Source organism: Mastomys coucha, unplaced genomic scaffold (assembly GCF_008632895.1).
Source record: "Mastomys coucha isolate ucsf_1 unplaced genomic scaffold, UCSF_Mcou_1 pScaffold3, whole genome shotgun sequence".
NCBI classification, from domain to species: domain Eukaryota; kingdom Metazoa; phylum Chordata; class Mammalia; order Rodentia; family Muridae; genus Mastomys; species Mastomys coucha.
The window spans coordinates 68,832,171-68,847,209 of NW_022196909.1; the positions used below are offsets into that span (position 1 = coordinate 68,832,171).

The window sequence follows — 15,039 nt, forward strand, 5'->3', positions numbered from 1 at the left end:
TGCCCACCTGGCCAGAATCCCTTGTCCCGCGGAACAGGGACCCCGCGAGAAATCCCGGTCCGTGGCATCTGTCTACCTTGGGTGCATGTAGCATTGTTTCTACTTCTCCAGATAGCAGTTCAAAAGAAACCATCTTAAGGAGAAATTTTCTCATTGGTTCATTTATAAATTTACCTGAAAGCTATGTTTGTCCAAGGGAGACTGAGTGGGGGGGGGGCGTTGGGGAGGACAGGGAAGAATTCGTATTGTGGAAAACTCAACACATAATTTCTTTGTTCAAATGACTCAATGACAATGAACTTCAAGCCTCATAGGGAGTCCACCGTTAAAGTGAAAACATGAACTCAGAAGGGACACTATAAACTGAATCTGAGATAATGTAGAAAGACTGATGGGGCTGGAAACACATTGGCTACTTAAATTCTAATGGTATTCTTTGCCAGTAGAAGCAATCTGTTCAGCCATTGGAGAGATTATTCCTTCATTGCTGGAGGAAAAATGATAGTCACTACATCACTCAGGGTGTGTGCTTTCAAGATGGATCCAACTCAGATCTTCTGGGTTGTGTGCATGGTCCAAAGTAGATGATGTCACCAACAGTAGGGATTACTTTCTACTTCAGGGAGGTAACCAAGGATGAAAGTTTTAGGAATCTGTTAGATAACCTTGACAACTTAAAAGGCAGCTTTTATGCCTGACTTCTTGTTGTTGTTCTATGGTCTAGGGATCTTGAAGTGGGGAATCTTATTCATGGGCTAACAGCTATAGTTTTAATATATAGCATGTTTATTATATACTGGAAACTGAGTCATTAGTGCAATGGAGTCAGGAGGTGAATGAGTTAGTTATCACAGTTCTTGATGAAATCATGAACTTAACCTCCTCTCCTGCCCCTTTGTCCCTTCCATATTCCATCATGAGAGGGTGCAATAAGGAGCTTGCCAGTGTAGAACTTTGATTTTAGTCATCCAGGCTTCAAAGCAGTACATAACAAGTAGTTTTTATTCTTTGGAGACAAATTAGGTGTTTTGTTAAAATGTCAGAGAACAGATGAAGACAATTGTTAAGAAAATTAACTAGCCTTCGGTTTATGCCCAGTGCTCATTTCTCATTCCCTTTGCTTTTCACATTTATTTTCTTATGTTGAATCCTGTTTTCCTGTGTGTCTTTCTATTCATGAGCTTTGCAGTCAGACAAGACATCTGTAGGCTAGTGAAGCTATTCCATTTATTTTACCTAAATGTAGTATAGTGTATAGTTGTGTGGTAGGTATTAATAAGAACAATCACATAAGAAAATCATTCTGTAGAAGGTATGATTACATTTTGATGAAATAGTATCATAGGGCATACATAACTGTGTGACATCTTAGGAATTGAGGCTCAGCCAGTTAAAGCATATAGTCAGGAAATCTAGGGCTTCCCTCTACCCTACTGCTCTCAGATTTCTGTGCGGAAGGTAATAGTGCTCCCTGCCATCTTCTTCCGGTAGTCTTCATCAAAATCCTCACTTTGTGCCACAGTAAAGTAGTTCTTCCAGTCTCCAGGCATCCCTGAAACAAAGGAAACTCTTAGGGAGTGCTGCAGGCACAGAGTGAGGAGTGCCTACATACCCCTATGACCTGCACCAAGATGGACAGGTATACAAGCCATCTCTCTCCAACACTACACCTGTTAGCAAAGTAAGTCAGGTAGCATGGGATATTGATGGAAAATATAAGCAGGATCATGATACTTATTTGACATCTCAGAATATCAATCTCACCTACCTTTTCTCATGAAGGGAGATATAGAGTGGTCCATGATACTAGAGGGTAGAGTGGTATAGTTGGCCATTGGGTTCTGCTTCATTACATCAAAGGATGTGTGATAGATGATTTTATTTAGAACTTCCTCTGATATGTCTTTTTCCAGGAATTTTACTATCTTCTGAATTTCCCTTTTAGGGTCCTGTATGTAGAACAGTTATACAAAAGAAATAATTTTGGTCTCCCATTAGAGATGCTGTTTAATCAGTATCAACAAACAATATTTGGAAAAGGATGTTTCAAGGGACCAATTGAAATTTATCTTAAGTAATTTTAGTGCAAGGCACTGAGTGTTCCAGGTTCTACTCTTGCTGTCTAGGAGATTCACTTGTATCAGGGGATTCCTGCCTCCAGAGACAGGATTTGGAATCTTGGGAGGGTAACTATTCTATTTCCTGGGTGTCACGGATTGTGTGAAGATCATATGAAGTTGAGGTTCTGTTGGTTTGTGTGATTAACTTTGGTATAGTGGCTATAATTGCCAGCAAAACGAGATTGTGAGCTATGAGAAGTCTAATAAGAGAATGAATAAGAGAGTTATCAAGTTGACCCAGGGATATGAACCCTTGCAGTTTGCCTCATTCTGATGCAAGAAAGGAGCTACAGCTTCGGGCTAAATCACACTGGACTTCTTAGCTTGGGTATAGAAGGTGGATTTGTAGCATAAGCACACCAATCCACAGGATTGTGAGAGTAAATCTGTGCTCTATGTTAATCCTAAGATTTGCCAGAAAAAACAACTTAAACTTTGGGTCAAATTTTAAGCAAACTTTATTAAATATTAAGTACTGACTAGGAGATGGACTCTGGTTAGGTTGACTCCCTGGAGTTTACCAGAGATAAGGGCCCTGAGCCATGTGTTGCAGGAGTTTATAAAGACAAGCCTGTAGGCCACTGTATTTTCCCCATGAGGCTTTGTTATTTTCAAAAAGCTACAACTCCCAGCATTCCAGGAAGTTGTTTTTTTTTTTTTTTCCTGAGCAGGTGTGGCTTACAGGTTAATTTTAGGTATTATATTTTACTCATTCAGTCAGTTTAGTACCACACTGCATGTGTCTAATTCTGCCAGTGTTCACATGGATTAGAACTTAGTTAATGAAGGACTTCAGTGGTGTGGAAGAGGGACAAGGAAGCTCCCTCTTTCTACTCTACAACTATGACTGCATAAATTTCTAGACATTTTGTGAGATAGACAACAACCAGCTCTTAGATAATGAAACATGAGTCACAAGTGTCAGAATCTAGTCAGTTGATTTGAATATAAAACTTGTTCTGTTTTTTTGAAGAAAAAAGGTTCCATAAAAACTATGAATACAAATAGGGAAAAAGTAGTTATAAATTCTAGGAAAAAATGATTTCTAGAGTTTCTAGGGGAAGACTGAATTGTGGAGTATCATGGAAGCAGAGAATGTCCTCAAGGATCTTCTGTAGACAAGCCCATATATCCCAGAATGTCACTGGGATTTTTGTAAATGAGGATGGAGGATGACACAGTCCAGATTACACTACAATCACCTCTTTCATGTCTTCATAGAAGAGGTAGAGAATACGGTGTTGGTCTTTCACATTCCACCATCCCTTTACATGGTCATACCAGGAGCCCCACAGCACTGAGGAGGAAAGAAAGAATATGTCACTGTTATCTTAAAACATATTAAATGAGAATGGCTATGTTAAATTAAAAAGAACAGTTAATAAATACAAATAAAATACAAAGATCCTGAACAGAATTCTTTTTTGCAGAAGACAGTTTTACATCCATACAAAGACACTCATAGACAGAAACAGAAACACTGACATACATACATATACACAAATACACACACACACACACACACACACACACACACACACACACACACACACATATTTGATAGTTTTTCAGCCCTCTCCCCAAGTCTTACCAGAAGAATTCCCCCTTTTCCTCCCACCCAACTTTTTATCTTTTTATTCCCATCAAGGATAGTTTATACTCCTCAAATATTCTTGAATATGCTGTCTTCCACAGGAGCATGGTCTACTTATCAGAACTTATCAGAACTTATATCTATATGTTCTTTGATTAAACTGTCCTGAGAAAGCTGCCCAGCTATCTTCCAGCAAGCAACAATCTTCAGGAGCTCATTTGTTAAGGGAAGAATTTTATGCCCAACTCCTCTCTTGATGCTAGGATTTGCTATGCCTTGGGCTTTCACAGGGTTTATGAATACTCTCACTGTTGGAATCTATGCACAGCTCCTCTGCTGCGACCTGAAGAGAGTTTCCTTGTAGTCAGTCATTGCCCCTGGCTCCCTGATGCTTCTTTTTGTAAGAGTGTTGAGTCAGATGATAAGAGACATTCTGAATTCCTTGTATTTAATTCCCATTATTCTACTTTCTCTTCTGTGGTAGGTTGTATTATGACTGAGTTAAAAACTTTTATTTTTCTTGCATCATCACAATGAACATATATTAATGTTAAGCAATAGTGATAATTGTTTAAATATACATTATTTTATATATGCAATATAGTATATACTATATTATACATTAATACATTATATATGCAATATAATATATGCATATATGCCATGTTTTATATGTATGTATATATGTATATATATTAAAAACATTCTAATGGTATGATTTTGAAATAAGCTTGGGGAAATGTCTTACTACCTGGTATCTGGACAACTTTGCTTTCTGTGATAGTAAGCGGTAAGAAGTATGCTGGTTATCTTTTGCTGTTTCTGCCAAACATGCCCAGCAAGTGGAACTCAGCTTATGGCTGGACATTTTTCAAAGACGCACTGAAAGGCTTTTGGAGACAGGAGAATGTTGGACTTGTTTCCTTGGTGTATTTCCTCTTGGCTCACTGTGGTTGACTACTGGCACTATAAAAGCTCAGGTACCATTAAAAGTTCCTCTGGTAGCATCAGGGGTTAGGGAACACCAGAAAACTTCACTAGCCCTTGCTGACTTTCTCTAACTTTGCTCTCAACTGTCAATAGTCTCTTTGCCAAAGTCTTCAGAAATGACCTATTCTGAGTATATCATCTTCCATTATTGACCTTGAGGAATGCAAACGTCTACAGAAAATCTTGTTTGTTGTCATTGTATGGCTTAGGAAATAGGATGCCACCATTTTATTTTACACACCTTTTCCAGCTTTGAATGTTTCAATGTATTCTCCCAGGGTACCAGGATCAGGCAGCATTTTATTCATTTTTGAGAAATAGTAGTAAGATACCAGGCAGTCCTTGGCATTTCTGGCCACATAGATAATCTAGGTTTGTCCAGCAAAAGAAATAGGAAGCAAAAAGGAAATAAGACAAAACATTATTACTATTCAGTATGGACACTGTGTTCTTTGAAAGCATTCTGTATTACAGGCCAACTTATTAAGGAACTGGGTGTGCATGTGTTTTTATGATCAACATGGCCACCTTTTCTAATTTGCTCATTAACCATTCTGATCTATCACTGTATTCTTAACATTATTACTAATTATATTCCCTTTTCAATAGTGACTTAGTTCAGTTATACTGCTGTAACAGGATGCTGCAGATTGGATGCCTTTTAACAAAGATTAATTTATCACAGTTATGGAAGCTGGAGAAACTAAGATTAAGGTGTAATTGTCTTGGGAAGTCCAACTTCCTCAGAGATATCTATCTATAAAGGCCTCATTTTCATAACATGATCACTAAAGATCTACCTCTTAATCCTATTAACTTAGTAATTAAAATTTCAATTAATGAATTTGGAGGACAGAATGTTCAGCCCATGCAACGTGGTGTATTTCACCATTTGAAAATCCTTTCTAGCTTTTGCTTAGCCAAGAGTCTCATTGGGATATGGGAGAAGCAAAGGCTGTGAGCCAGGCGGTCTCTTCTCTACGGATAGACACCAATCTCACTGATGACTTGCCTCCCCTGCTTTTCACCTTCTGCAGCAGTGTAAAGTCCCCCTTGGCAAGGCCACTCTTGTGTAAGGAAGACAATAGTATGATCTGACAGAAGATAGGTGACCCCTTATCTTATCTTGCTGTCTGTGCCCTTCCATTCCTTGCCACCTGGCTCCCATTCTCACCTGTTGCTGTACATGTTTGCAGCAATGTTGAGGGAGAAAGAAACTGTTATGGTTTGACACAAGTAGCATTCTCCAAATGACCAGACATTTCCAGGGTAGTGCAACAAGGAGGTACTGTGGACATTTCAGAGACAGGGCTTAAAGTAGAATCCTTAGGACACTGGCAGTATACAGTCCAAAGATATTGTGGTTCTCTTCCTCATTCTTACTCTCCCCTGTCTCTCATTTCTACTTTGAGATTCAACTATTCACTTCAATTTTTATTTCTACCATGATATGTTACTCTTACTAAAGGGTCAGTCAAGAACACTGCCTCATCTTAACTTTGAACCTCCAAAACAATGAACCAAAATAAACCTCTCCTTCCTTCATCAGTACCTTGTGCTAGGCATTTTGCTTAAGGAGTACTATAAAGCTTCTTGTCTGATATAAGAAAACTAGTGTTTTCTTAAGTATCTTTGTGTGGTGCCTCAATCGTTTGTCTTCTGGTGAACTACCTGACTAAGCTTTTCCAATTGAGTTTTCACCAATATTGTCAGTCCTGTATAACTGTTTCTTGCTACTGGATTTCTATCCAATATTCATGAAATCACTTAGGAACCCAAAAAGTGTGAAGTATTACACTTATCAATATCATATAAATATATGTACGTTATATTACAGCTAGTCATGGATATCAAACAAATGCTTCTAGATTTAATTTTTAGCCCCTATTTTGCAAAATATTCCTATGTTAGGTATCCTGTTCAAGAACTGAGAGACTGGAAATAAAAGAAGTCTTAGGCAGAACAAATATATGTAAGAGAGCTTACAGTATAGAATCTAAAGTCAAATATAATTTTTAAGAGTGTGATAATCTATATTAGCTTTTAATTCATCTTGTAAACAAATTATCATAAATACATGTAGTGGCTGAAAACAATTAGACATGTTATCTTAGAGTTCTGGAGGCCATGTTTCATTTGGATAAAGTAAAGCTATCAGCAAGGGTTGTTCCTTTTCTTAATTGTAGAGAACAGTGCATTTCCTTATTATTTCTAGCACTGAAAATCACCTGCATTTCTTAGCTGCTGACTCTTTCCTAAAATCACTCTTTCTTCTTGTTTTGGTTGCTACATCTTCTATTTCTTCTTGCCTCTTTTATAAAGACCTCTATGGTGAAATCGAAGGCCCAGAGAATTTAAGTTGTTCACTACATCCTTAACCGTATCAGCAAGGCACATTTGGCAATAGTAACATTCCCAAATTATATTAACTAGGATACAGAGAGCACTGGGTAGCCACTGTTAAGCCTACCATACCATCATAAAATAAGAAGTTTAGACAAAGGTCTCAGAAATTATTTATTCACCTCTAAGTGGATAAAGAAAGGGGCTGCCATCCAGGAAGCTTTCAGTATTTATAAGACTGATTTTACAAAAAAGTTGTTAGTGTTATGATTAAATAGGTGTTTGTGTCTATTCTGACATTGGATCTACAAGGTTGTCAATAATATGGTTAGAGCAGGACTGAAAGCCCATTAAGGAAAAGCTTTTGCCTTCTTACATAAAGAATCTACCCCTGGTGGGAAACATGTCATTGTTTCCTCCCTGAAGAGTCAGTTAATCCAATTTGACTGGCCAATCACTTGGTCAAAGGACCATCTCTCAGGAAGAAGATTTACTTTGGCCCTGTTGAAGAGACAGTAAAAATAACTAACCCTTTAATGAGATAACGTACTTTTCATTCCTAGAATTTCTGCCACATAGCACAGTCATTTTAAATCTTCCATGAGATTATGCTGGGTCTGTCCGCCTTTCTGAATCAGGCAGTAACTCTTCTTTCTTTTCCTTTTCTGTCTATCTTTTGGATTCTGATCAGAGCCCAAGGATGCTTTCTCTAGTACTTTATTTTGGGTTTCAGACTGGGGACTAGTGGCTGAGGTGTAAATTTAACATATCAAAGTGGACCTGGCCTCCAGGTTCTTCCAGCATCCCTCAGTCCCTACCAGTTAGTTACAGGGCATGGTTTGCATACTCCACCCACTATGTTGAACTTTCCAGCCCACTATAGGCTGGGCTTCTCTCTCTTGCTTTCACTCTCCTCTCTTCCCTCTGACTCCCTGTGTGTATGGCAATTTCCTGGGCTTCTTACATTGGGACTGGTGAACCCAACTGAGAGCTGCTCCCAATAAACCTGACATTATTACTGTAATTTGACTTGAATTCACTCATGTCATGAGTGGAAATAACCTATCATCTGGTGTTGAGACTCAGAGGAGTTAACTCCCAGCACTGCAGGCCAGGGAGCCCACTCCTTTATGTATCTTTCTCTTGGCCTGATATGATCGACTTTGGACTTGATATGTAATCAGTTCCCAGAGGCTGCCTTTAAGTACTTGGTATTGATTCTGGGAACAGGACCCAAACATTGGTCTCTTTGCCAAGCTGATGCCTTGCCAGGGACAGCTTGTCCAGTCCAGAGCAAAGACAGTGTTTGTTCCAAGGGAGTCTTCAGATTTAAAAGATGTTGACCTGAGACTACCCAGGCTTATGTTCAGGACAATGCACACTGGGTTTTCTGGTACCTACTGGTACAGGCTGAGAAAATGGACATCACTGATACCTGCTGTGAAATTTATCCAAATTAGGTTTGTTGCAGATATTGCATGGACATCTTCAGTCTAAACTTCAGGAGTCCAGACATTTTTGAAACAATGCTCTTATACCCTTTCACCCTCCTTCACTGCAGAACACCTTCAAGTATTGAGTACCTTTGCACACAAGGCTCCAGGTGCTGCCTGTGTCTCTCCACCCACTTCTTTCCTGTCCCAACAACAGTTGTGGTGATGGAGCATCCCTGTCCTTTTAAATCACCTGCCACAGATTTTGACTATACCCTAGTTGGCAGTGAGAAAGATATGTACAATGTGTGGCTGGCTGCCATCTTGACTATGGAATAAAGGAATGTGGAACCATGAGTTCACCACCATCTTGACTAGTGGCGGTCACATAGCTGGGAGCCATGTCTGTTATGGGTTGGAAAAAATTTTAAAAAGGATTACAACATTAAAAAGGCTAAAAATCACTGGCTTAAAATGTTGTAGCCCCATTTTTGCTAATGTTATTTTTGTAAGTTCTTTATCTTTTATGCTTTAGCTGTTTAGATAAACTAATCCATATAGAAAACTAGAGTGGCATATAATGGTGCAATAAAGTTGCCAGTATCTATAAACTGTATCTATGGTTAAAACTTTTATTTTGTTACTAGAAGAGCTTCAATTCGATATTGGGAAGACTCAAAGGTAACAGGGATGGCCTTATTTAGCTTCCTATATATGTCTTCAAGCTTAAGTCTAGGATGGATAACTAGAAACAAGCAGTTCGTCTATTTAGATAGGCAGATGGTCCTCAGCCACTTCAGAGACTAAAGAATATGGCATTTAACAGGTTTGCTAGGAAGCTTTTAATAATAGACATGGCAGCTCCTGACAGTACTGCTAATCATCTCCCATGAGAAGATGGGGATGGAAGAACTTCCACTTGAAGCTTGTTTCAAATGGGTCAAAGCTGGCCACTGAACTTTGCCTTGACTGCTGCCAGAACACTGTTGAAACTGTGAACAGGCAGGGCACTGGAAAACTGACTGCCTTACTTTGCCTAGATAAGATTAGCCTTCCTACGTTCCTGCTTCACAGAAAAGTCTCCCAAGGGCCTGGCAGCTGAGGAAAGATGCCCTAGTGATCACAGAGGAATCTGAGGGCTAGGTAGCTGGCAATTTTTAGCAAACTCAGAAGCTGCTTTATCAGCACCTCCTGCTATGTCAGGTAAAAATTTATTGTTCTCAGGTCTTTGATGGGTTTGAAGACTAGACTAGTGAAAGAAATATCTTCTTACAATTAATTCTTTTATTTAAAGAAATTCAACTTACAGGGAGTGCTCCCAGTAATCAACTGGTTACCTGTGCCTCCTGGTGAATAATTGGATAGGAAAAAGTATAAATTTGTTAGGTCTAAGGATATGAAAGCTTAAGTTGAGGACCTAAGAAAGTAAGGGTCTAAGAAAGTGTTTTCAGGTTGGTAAATGCAAATTATGAAGGTTGGAGGAGATAAAACCATAAACTGTAATAAGAAAGTGCTTCTTATTGTGCTAGAATTATATACACCTAGTTTTCGGGAGAGAGGATGGAGTGTCAATATTTTTCACCCAAATCATTTTATTAAAAGTTTTAGTGTGACTCAAAAGCATGAGTCTATTGTTTTTTTCTACAGTATAGACTTTAGCACAGATTATAACCAGTGGTAATAGTAATATATCTAAAACATATCTCTTTTTTTAAACTTAAAAAGATCCTTATAAGCTTGAAGGAATTCACTCAAATCCACTTGTCACAGGTCAAATGGACTCCAAATAAGTACTGTCAATCAAGAGCCTCTTTCCCCACTTGCTTATTCCTGAAGGTGGGATCCAGCCCTTTGCTTTGGGACTCCCTTGACCCCAACTGCTAAGATCACAGTCTAAAAATTTGAAATGTACACCCAAGAAAAAAGTTTTCTCCCTAAACTCCTTAGTTTTATTTTCTTCCCCTAATGTGTATGTGTATGTGTATGTGTATATATACATACATACATACATACATACATGCATACATACATACATGCATACATACATGCATACATACATACATACATATACATATACATACCTACATATATATATATATGTATATATATATACATATATACATACATATATCTGAAGTGGTTACTCTTAGGTATATATAGCCTTATAAACTGCTTCAACTGGGCTTTCACATCCCTAGCCCCAGAAGGTACTGCAGAGCTTGTACACTAGCTTCACTCTTCCTGGAAGTGGCCAACATTACAGCTTTTGGACCTCCACTAAGGATGCCCCGGTGTCAGCAGAAAGTGGTCATAGACAATTGTGTTGCTTCTTATTCATTTATTATCAAAAAAAGCCTGGAATGTTGGGATTCAGACCTGGGACCAATGGCTAAGGTGCATATTTAACATATCAAAGCAGACTTGGCCTCCAGCTTTTCGAATCCCTTAGTCCCTACCTGTCACAGGACAAGGCTGGCATGCCCTACCCTCTATGCTGAACTTTCCAGCTCAGGGCCTGTGCTTCCTCTTACCCAGTGGCTCTTCATCTCTCTCTCTCTCTCTCTCTCTCTCTCTCTCTCTCTCTCTCTCTCTCTCTCTCTCTCTCTCCCTCTCTCCTCCCTTCTGTCTCCCTGTCTGTATGCTAACTTCCTGGGGACTGGTAAACCCAACTGAGAGGCACCCCCAGTTAACTTGCCTTTATATTTATTTTGTCATGAATTGGGTTATTTCATTGGTGGATATAACCTGTCACTTTAGGCTTTTGTATCCTTTCTCAAATGCTGCCCTGCCACTGCCTAGTGTCTGCTTGTCCACTACATAGCTAACCTCCATATTTAACTCACACATCATGACTTCCCCTCCTCCTTCTCTTCTCCATTCTTTTCTTCCAGGCAGCTGAAAATATTTACAGCTTGCCTCCCCTGAGGTTTTTCTTTTAAATTCCAACAAAGTTGCCCTAGAGTTGCATTTGAATCCATTCTTAAACTTCTTCATTAATGAGGCTAAGAATCCTATGTCAGCATTATCATATGATAACCATGAATGGAATACCCAGAAATTCTGGAGAGATTATTGGTTCTCAAGCATCAATGTACCTTTAATACAAGAAGGTATATATATTTGTGGGAATTTGTGAGAATCCAGAGCTGCCTTTGATTCGGGCCATAATCATTGCATCAACTTCATTCATCCAGTTGCTATATAGCAAATGACAAGCCACTTGTGGTTTGAATAAGTTTTGTCCCCGTAGACTCATGTGATTGAATACTTAGCCCATTAGCCTTGGTACTATTAGGATGTGTGTTCTTATTGGAGTAGGTGTGGCCGGGTCTCCTATGCTTAAGCTGGTGCCTAGTGTAGAAGGTAGTCTCCCACTTCTGCTGCCTGTAAACCAGTCCCAGTTAAATGTTTGTCTTTATAAGAATTGCCTTGTTCATGGTGTCTCTTCACAGCAATGGAAACCCTAATGAAGACAACCCCTATGGAAATAATGTGAATCTCTAACCCCATAATAGATCCATAATTGAATTCCAGGAGAATGGAAGACATAATTTTCATTTTCTTGAGGAAATTGATATGCTCACGTTGTTAGGGTCAGCCCACCAGAGGGTTACCACTGTAAAAATTCTTCTTCAGAACAATAAATACACCTTGACTAAGTGTGTCCTTTCTCTCCAGTATTCTTGGAGTTGCATATTCCTATCCCAGAATTCTTTCTACCCCTGAGATACTTAGGAATCAGATAGCCCAACTGAATGAATCATTCTGGCCTATAACGAGGGACTCTACCTCATAGGCTTGACTTCTTGTCAGATCCCCTGTCATGCTGTCTGTTTGCTGTGGTAGTGATGATAATTCTTCAAATAAACTTTTTATTTATTTCAAGACTTGTTGATGGAATGGCTATCAAACCCTTCATTCTTTATCTGTTTGTTGGCATGTTCAGAGACAAAAAATATCAGGGAGGTTTGAGTTTAGTAAGAATCTGTGTCTACACTTGTATAGGATTACAATTAAGAAGTGTCAAAAGAAATCAAATAGAGGAAACAGAAACATTATACTTGGATCTAGCTTCATGAGATAAGGTCACTATAAGGGTAAATCAAGTTTCTACACATTATCAAATTAGAATTGCCATTACAAGAGGACCAAGTTTTGCCTACAAGGTAGACATATTTTCATTGGTGTCCATTAAAATGTCATTTGGTCTATGGTTGTAGGATGGCCTTAGCTGCTAAAGTCTTAATAAACTATCATGTATTGAACAAGGGCGTACATTTTTCAAAAGGAGTATTTGTGGCTAAAGAGTTGGCACAGCAGGAATCCAGAGGCAGGTAAGGCTCTTGGATAGTTGGCTTTAGGAGAACTCTTAACAGATTTTTGAATATTGCGTAGGCCTGCACTGTGGCCTGTGTTTTCAGAATTCTCACTGTCATGTTTTACTTTACCCATACAGGTTTCTCCAGATAGATGGCTCTCTCATTTAAGTCCTTTTTGGTCCTCACATCATAGAGGTTCCAATTAAAGCAAGAAACCCATACTTTGTTATACTTTGTATATAATGTATAAAGTATACATTATACTTTATATAATGAATTCTCTTATTTAACACAGGTTAGTGGGCAGGTGATCAGAACTTTGCAAGAAAACTTCCAATGGTACCCAACAATAATATTTTGAAGGGAAGGTGGGTGGAAAATGAGAACTTGGACTCTGGGGTAATGCCACCATGTACCCTATAGTTTTCACTGGTTGTTTCTGTTTTAATGAATACAATTAGGCTGGTCTTACCTTTGAGTTTTCTTTCCAGAAGGAAGGTGGAAGCATCTGAACAGGCAGATGAGTCTTCAGAGTTCTAGGTGAAGGCATTTTGTTAGCCAGATCCAGACCTAGGAGGTAAGACAACTTTCTTTAGCCTGATCTTTCTCCCTAGCTATGTGGATCCAATGCTGTATTAAACACTAGAAACTGTATTGACCAAACGATTGACTCTACAGTATTCCATATGTAAGAACTATGTCTTCCTCTGTCTTGAGGGTGGATTTCCAGTTCATTCTAGAGGATACTCCACAGTGATGGATGGAACTACACCTTAAAAAGGACTACTTAGTTATACATACCTCTTTCCCTTTACCTAAACTTAGATTCCATGTCAGAATTCTGAAGATGAACTCAGGAAGGGGTAGTCACTGGAACTTTTTATTTACTTTGCTGTGGACTCTGAACTATAATTATGCCATCCTATGAAAATATTCCTAAGGATACTTTAAGTACTAAAACTATATGGGGTTAATTAGTCTCTGGACCAGTCATAAATTCTTATATGTGTTCCTGACCTCAAGGCTATGAGAAATTCCTGAGTCCTAAACTGCTCTCTCTCCATTCTGTAAACAATGCTTTCTTGTTGTGTATGCCCACAGCTGCCATTCTGTATATGTTTCAATTGAAGATTTTCCTATTGAAATCTTGAACAAGTTTAGAGGTTGTGGCTGCTTCTGTCTATGGAACAAACCCACTGATCATAAATAAAGGCTCCATTTAATTTGACTTATTCAGGCCTTTCAGATGTTTTTTTTTTTTTCCCCTTCAAACCATATAACATTTTGAGGTCCCACAAAAATGCCCGAGGAAAAGATCCCTGATCCCTTAGGTGGGTGCCTTTTATGTAAGAGTAAGAGCTGTTGGTAATAGGGAAGCCATTGAAAAAGTGTTCCTCAGCCTCAGGAATTGAGTACTCTCACCTCCACCAACTTGTCCATGTGTGCACCTGTATTTGGGACCCCTGTAAGTAAGGTAAACCAAGGTTTTGGGTTTCTGGTATGTTTTAGATGCCAATCATGAAGGGACTCATGGTAAAATCTGGGAAGAATGTAAGAATTCCAGAGTCCAGGTTCTAGCCAGGAGAGTACTGCAAATCCTCAGGATCTGGTTTGTCTTGGCGGCCACCAATGTGTATCCTCTTTTGGATCATTTTCATTGTCTCCATCCCTTGTGTGTCTTTGGTATTTCTGTGTCCCCATTAATCTTTTCCATTTACAGGCAGTTGTAGAGAATCTGAGCCTCACAGATGTTCTCAATCTCCCTTGGAATACAAATTATAAAACTTTAAATTAGTTTTCAGAGCATGAGAATCACAATGTGGAGTCCACTTCTCCAAGGAAACTCTCTGTTCACTGTGCAAATTGGATTATCGAGCCTTTGGTGTGGGATGGCGTGATACTGGGTCACTCAATTTTGATGTTAGATGCCAAGGTTCAGTTTATTGTTCTAGACGTCCTAGATTAGTTTTTTTTCAATATAAAATATTCACTTTATTCATGAAAAAAATATTAATTTAGCTTTAGAGATATTTTATGGCAAGTTAAAGGTCTAAGCACGATGAGTTATGTTATTAGGAAGATATGAGACCACATATATGGAACAAGTTACTTTAATTGTACTGCATTTTAAAGTAAGCAGAATTACCTTTGAAGGAATTTGAGAATTATTAAGAAAAATATCTTTCATGTTTCTACTGAACAGTTTAAGAAACCTGATTCTCTGACCTAGAAATCAGAAA

General features: G+C 38.7%; 1 protein-coding gene across 2 annotated transcripts in view; it reads right to left on the bottom strand.

Moving 5' to 3' along the window:
• Window positions 1-984: 984 nt before the first annotated feature.
• The window catches only part of LOC116074695 (sulfotransferase 1C1), a 53,254-nt gene continuing 39,199 nt past the window's right edge, over window positions 985-15,039 (bottom strand). Inside the window, exons 4-8 of one of the 2 annotated variants that reach the window (XM_031347431.1) lie at window positions 13,272-13,369; window positions 4,946-5,072; window positions 3,323-3,417; window positions 1,769-1,949; window positions 985-1,552 (exon numbers count right to left, since the gene is read on the bottom strand). In XM_031347431.1, the coding sequence (XP_031203291.1) occupies window positions 1,440-1,552; window positions 1,769-1,949; window positions 3,323-3,417; window positions 4,946-5,072; window positions 13,272-13,369 (614 nt within the window). In that variant the 3' untranslated portion in view covers window positions 985-1,439. The remainder of the gene's footprint in view (window positions 1,553-1,768; window positions 1,950-3,322; window positions 3,418-4,945; window positions 5,073-13,271; window positions 13,370-15,039) is intronic. The other variant, XM_031347432.1, reaches the window with a different exon arrangement.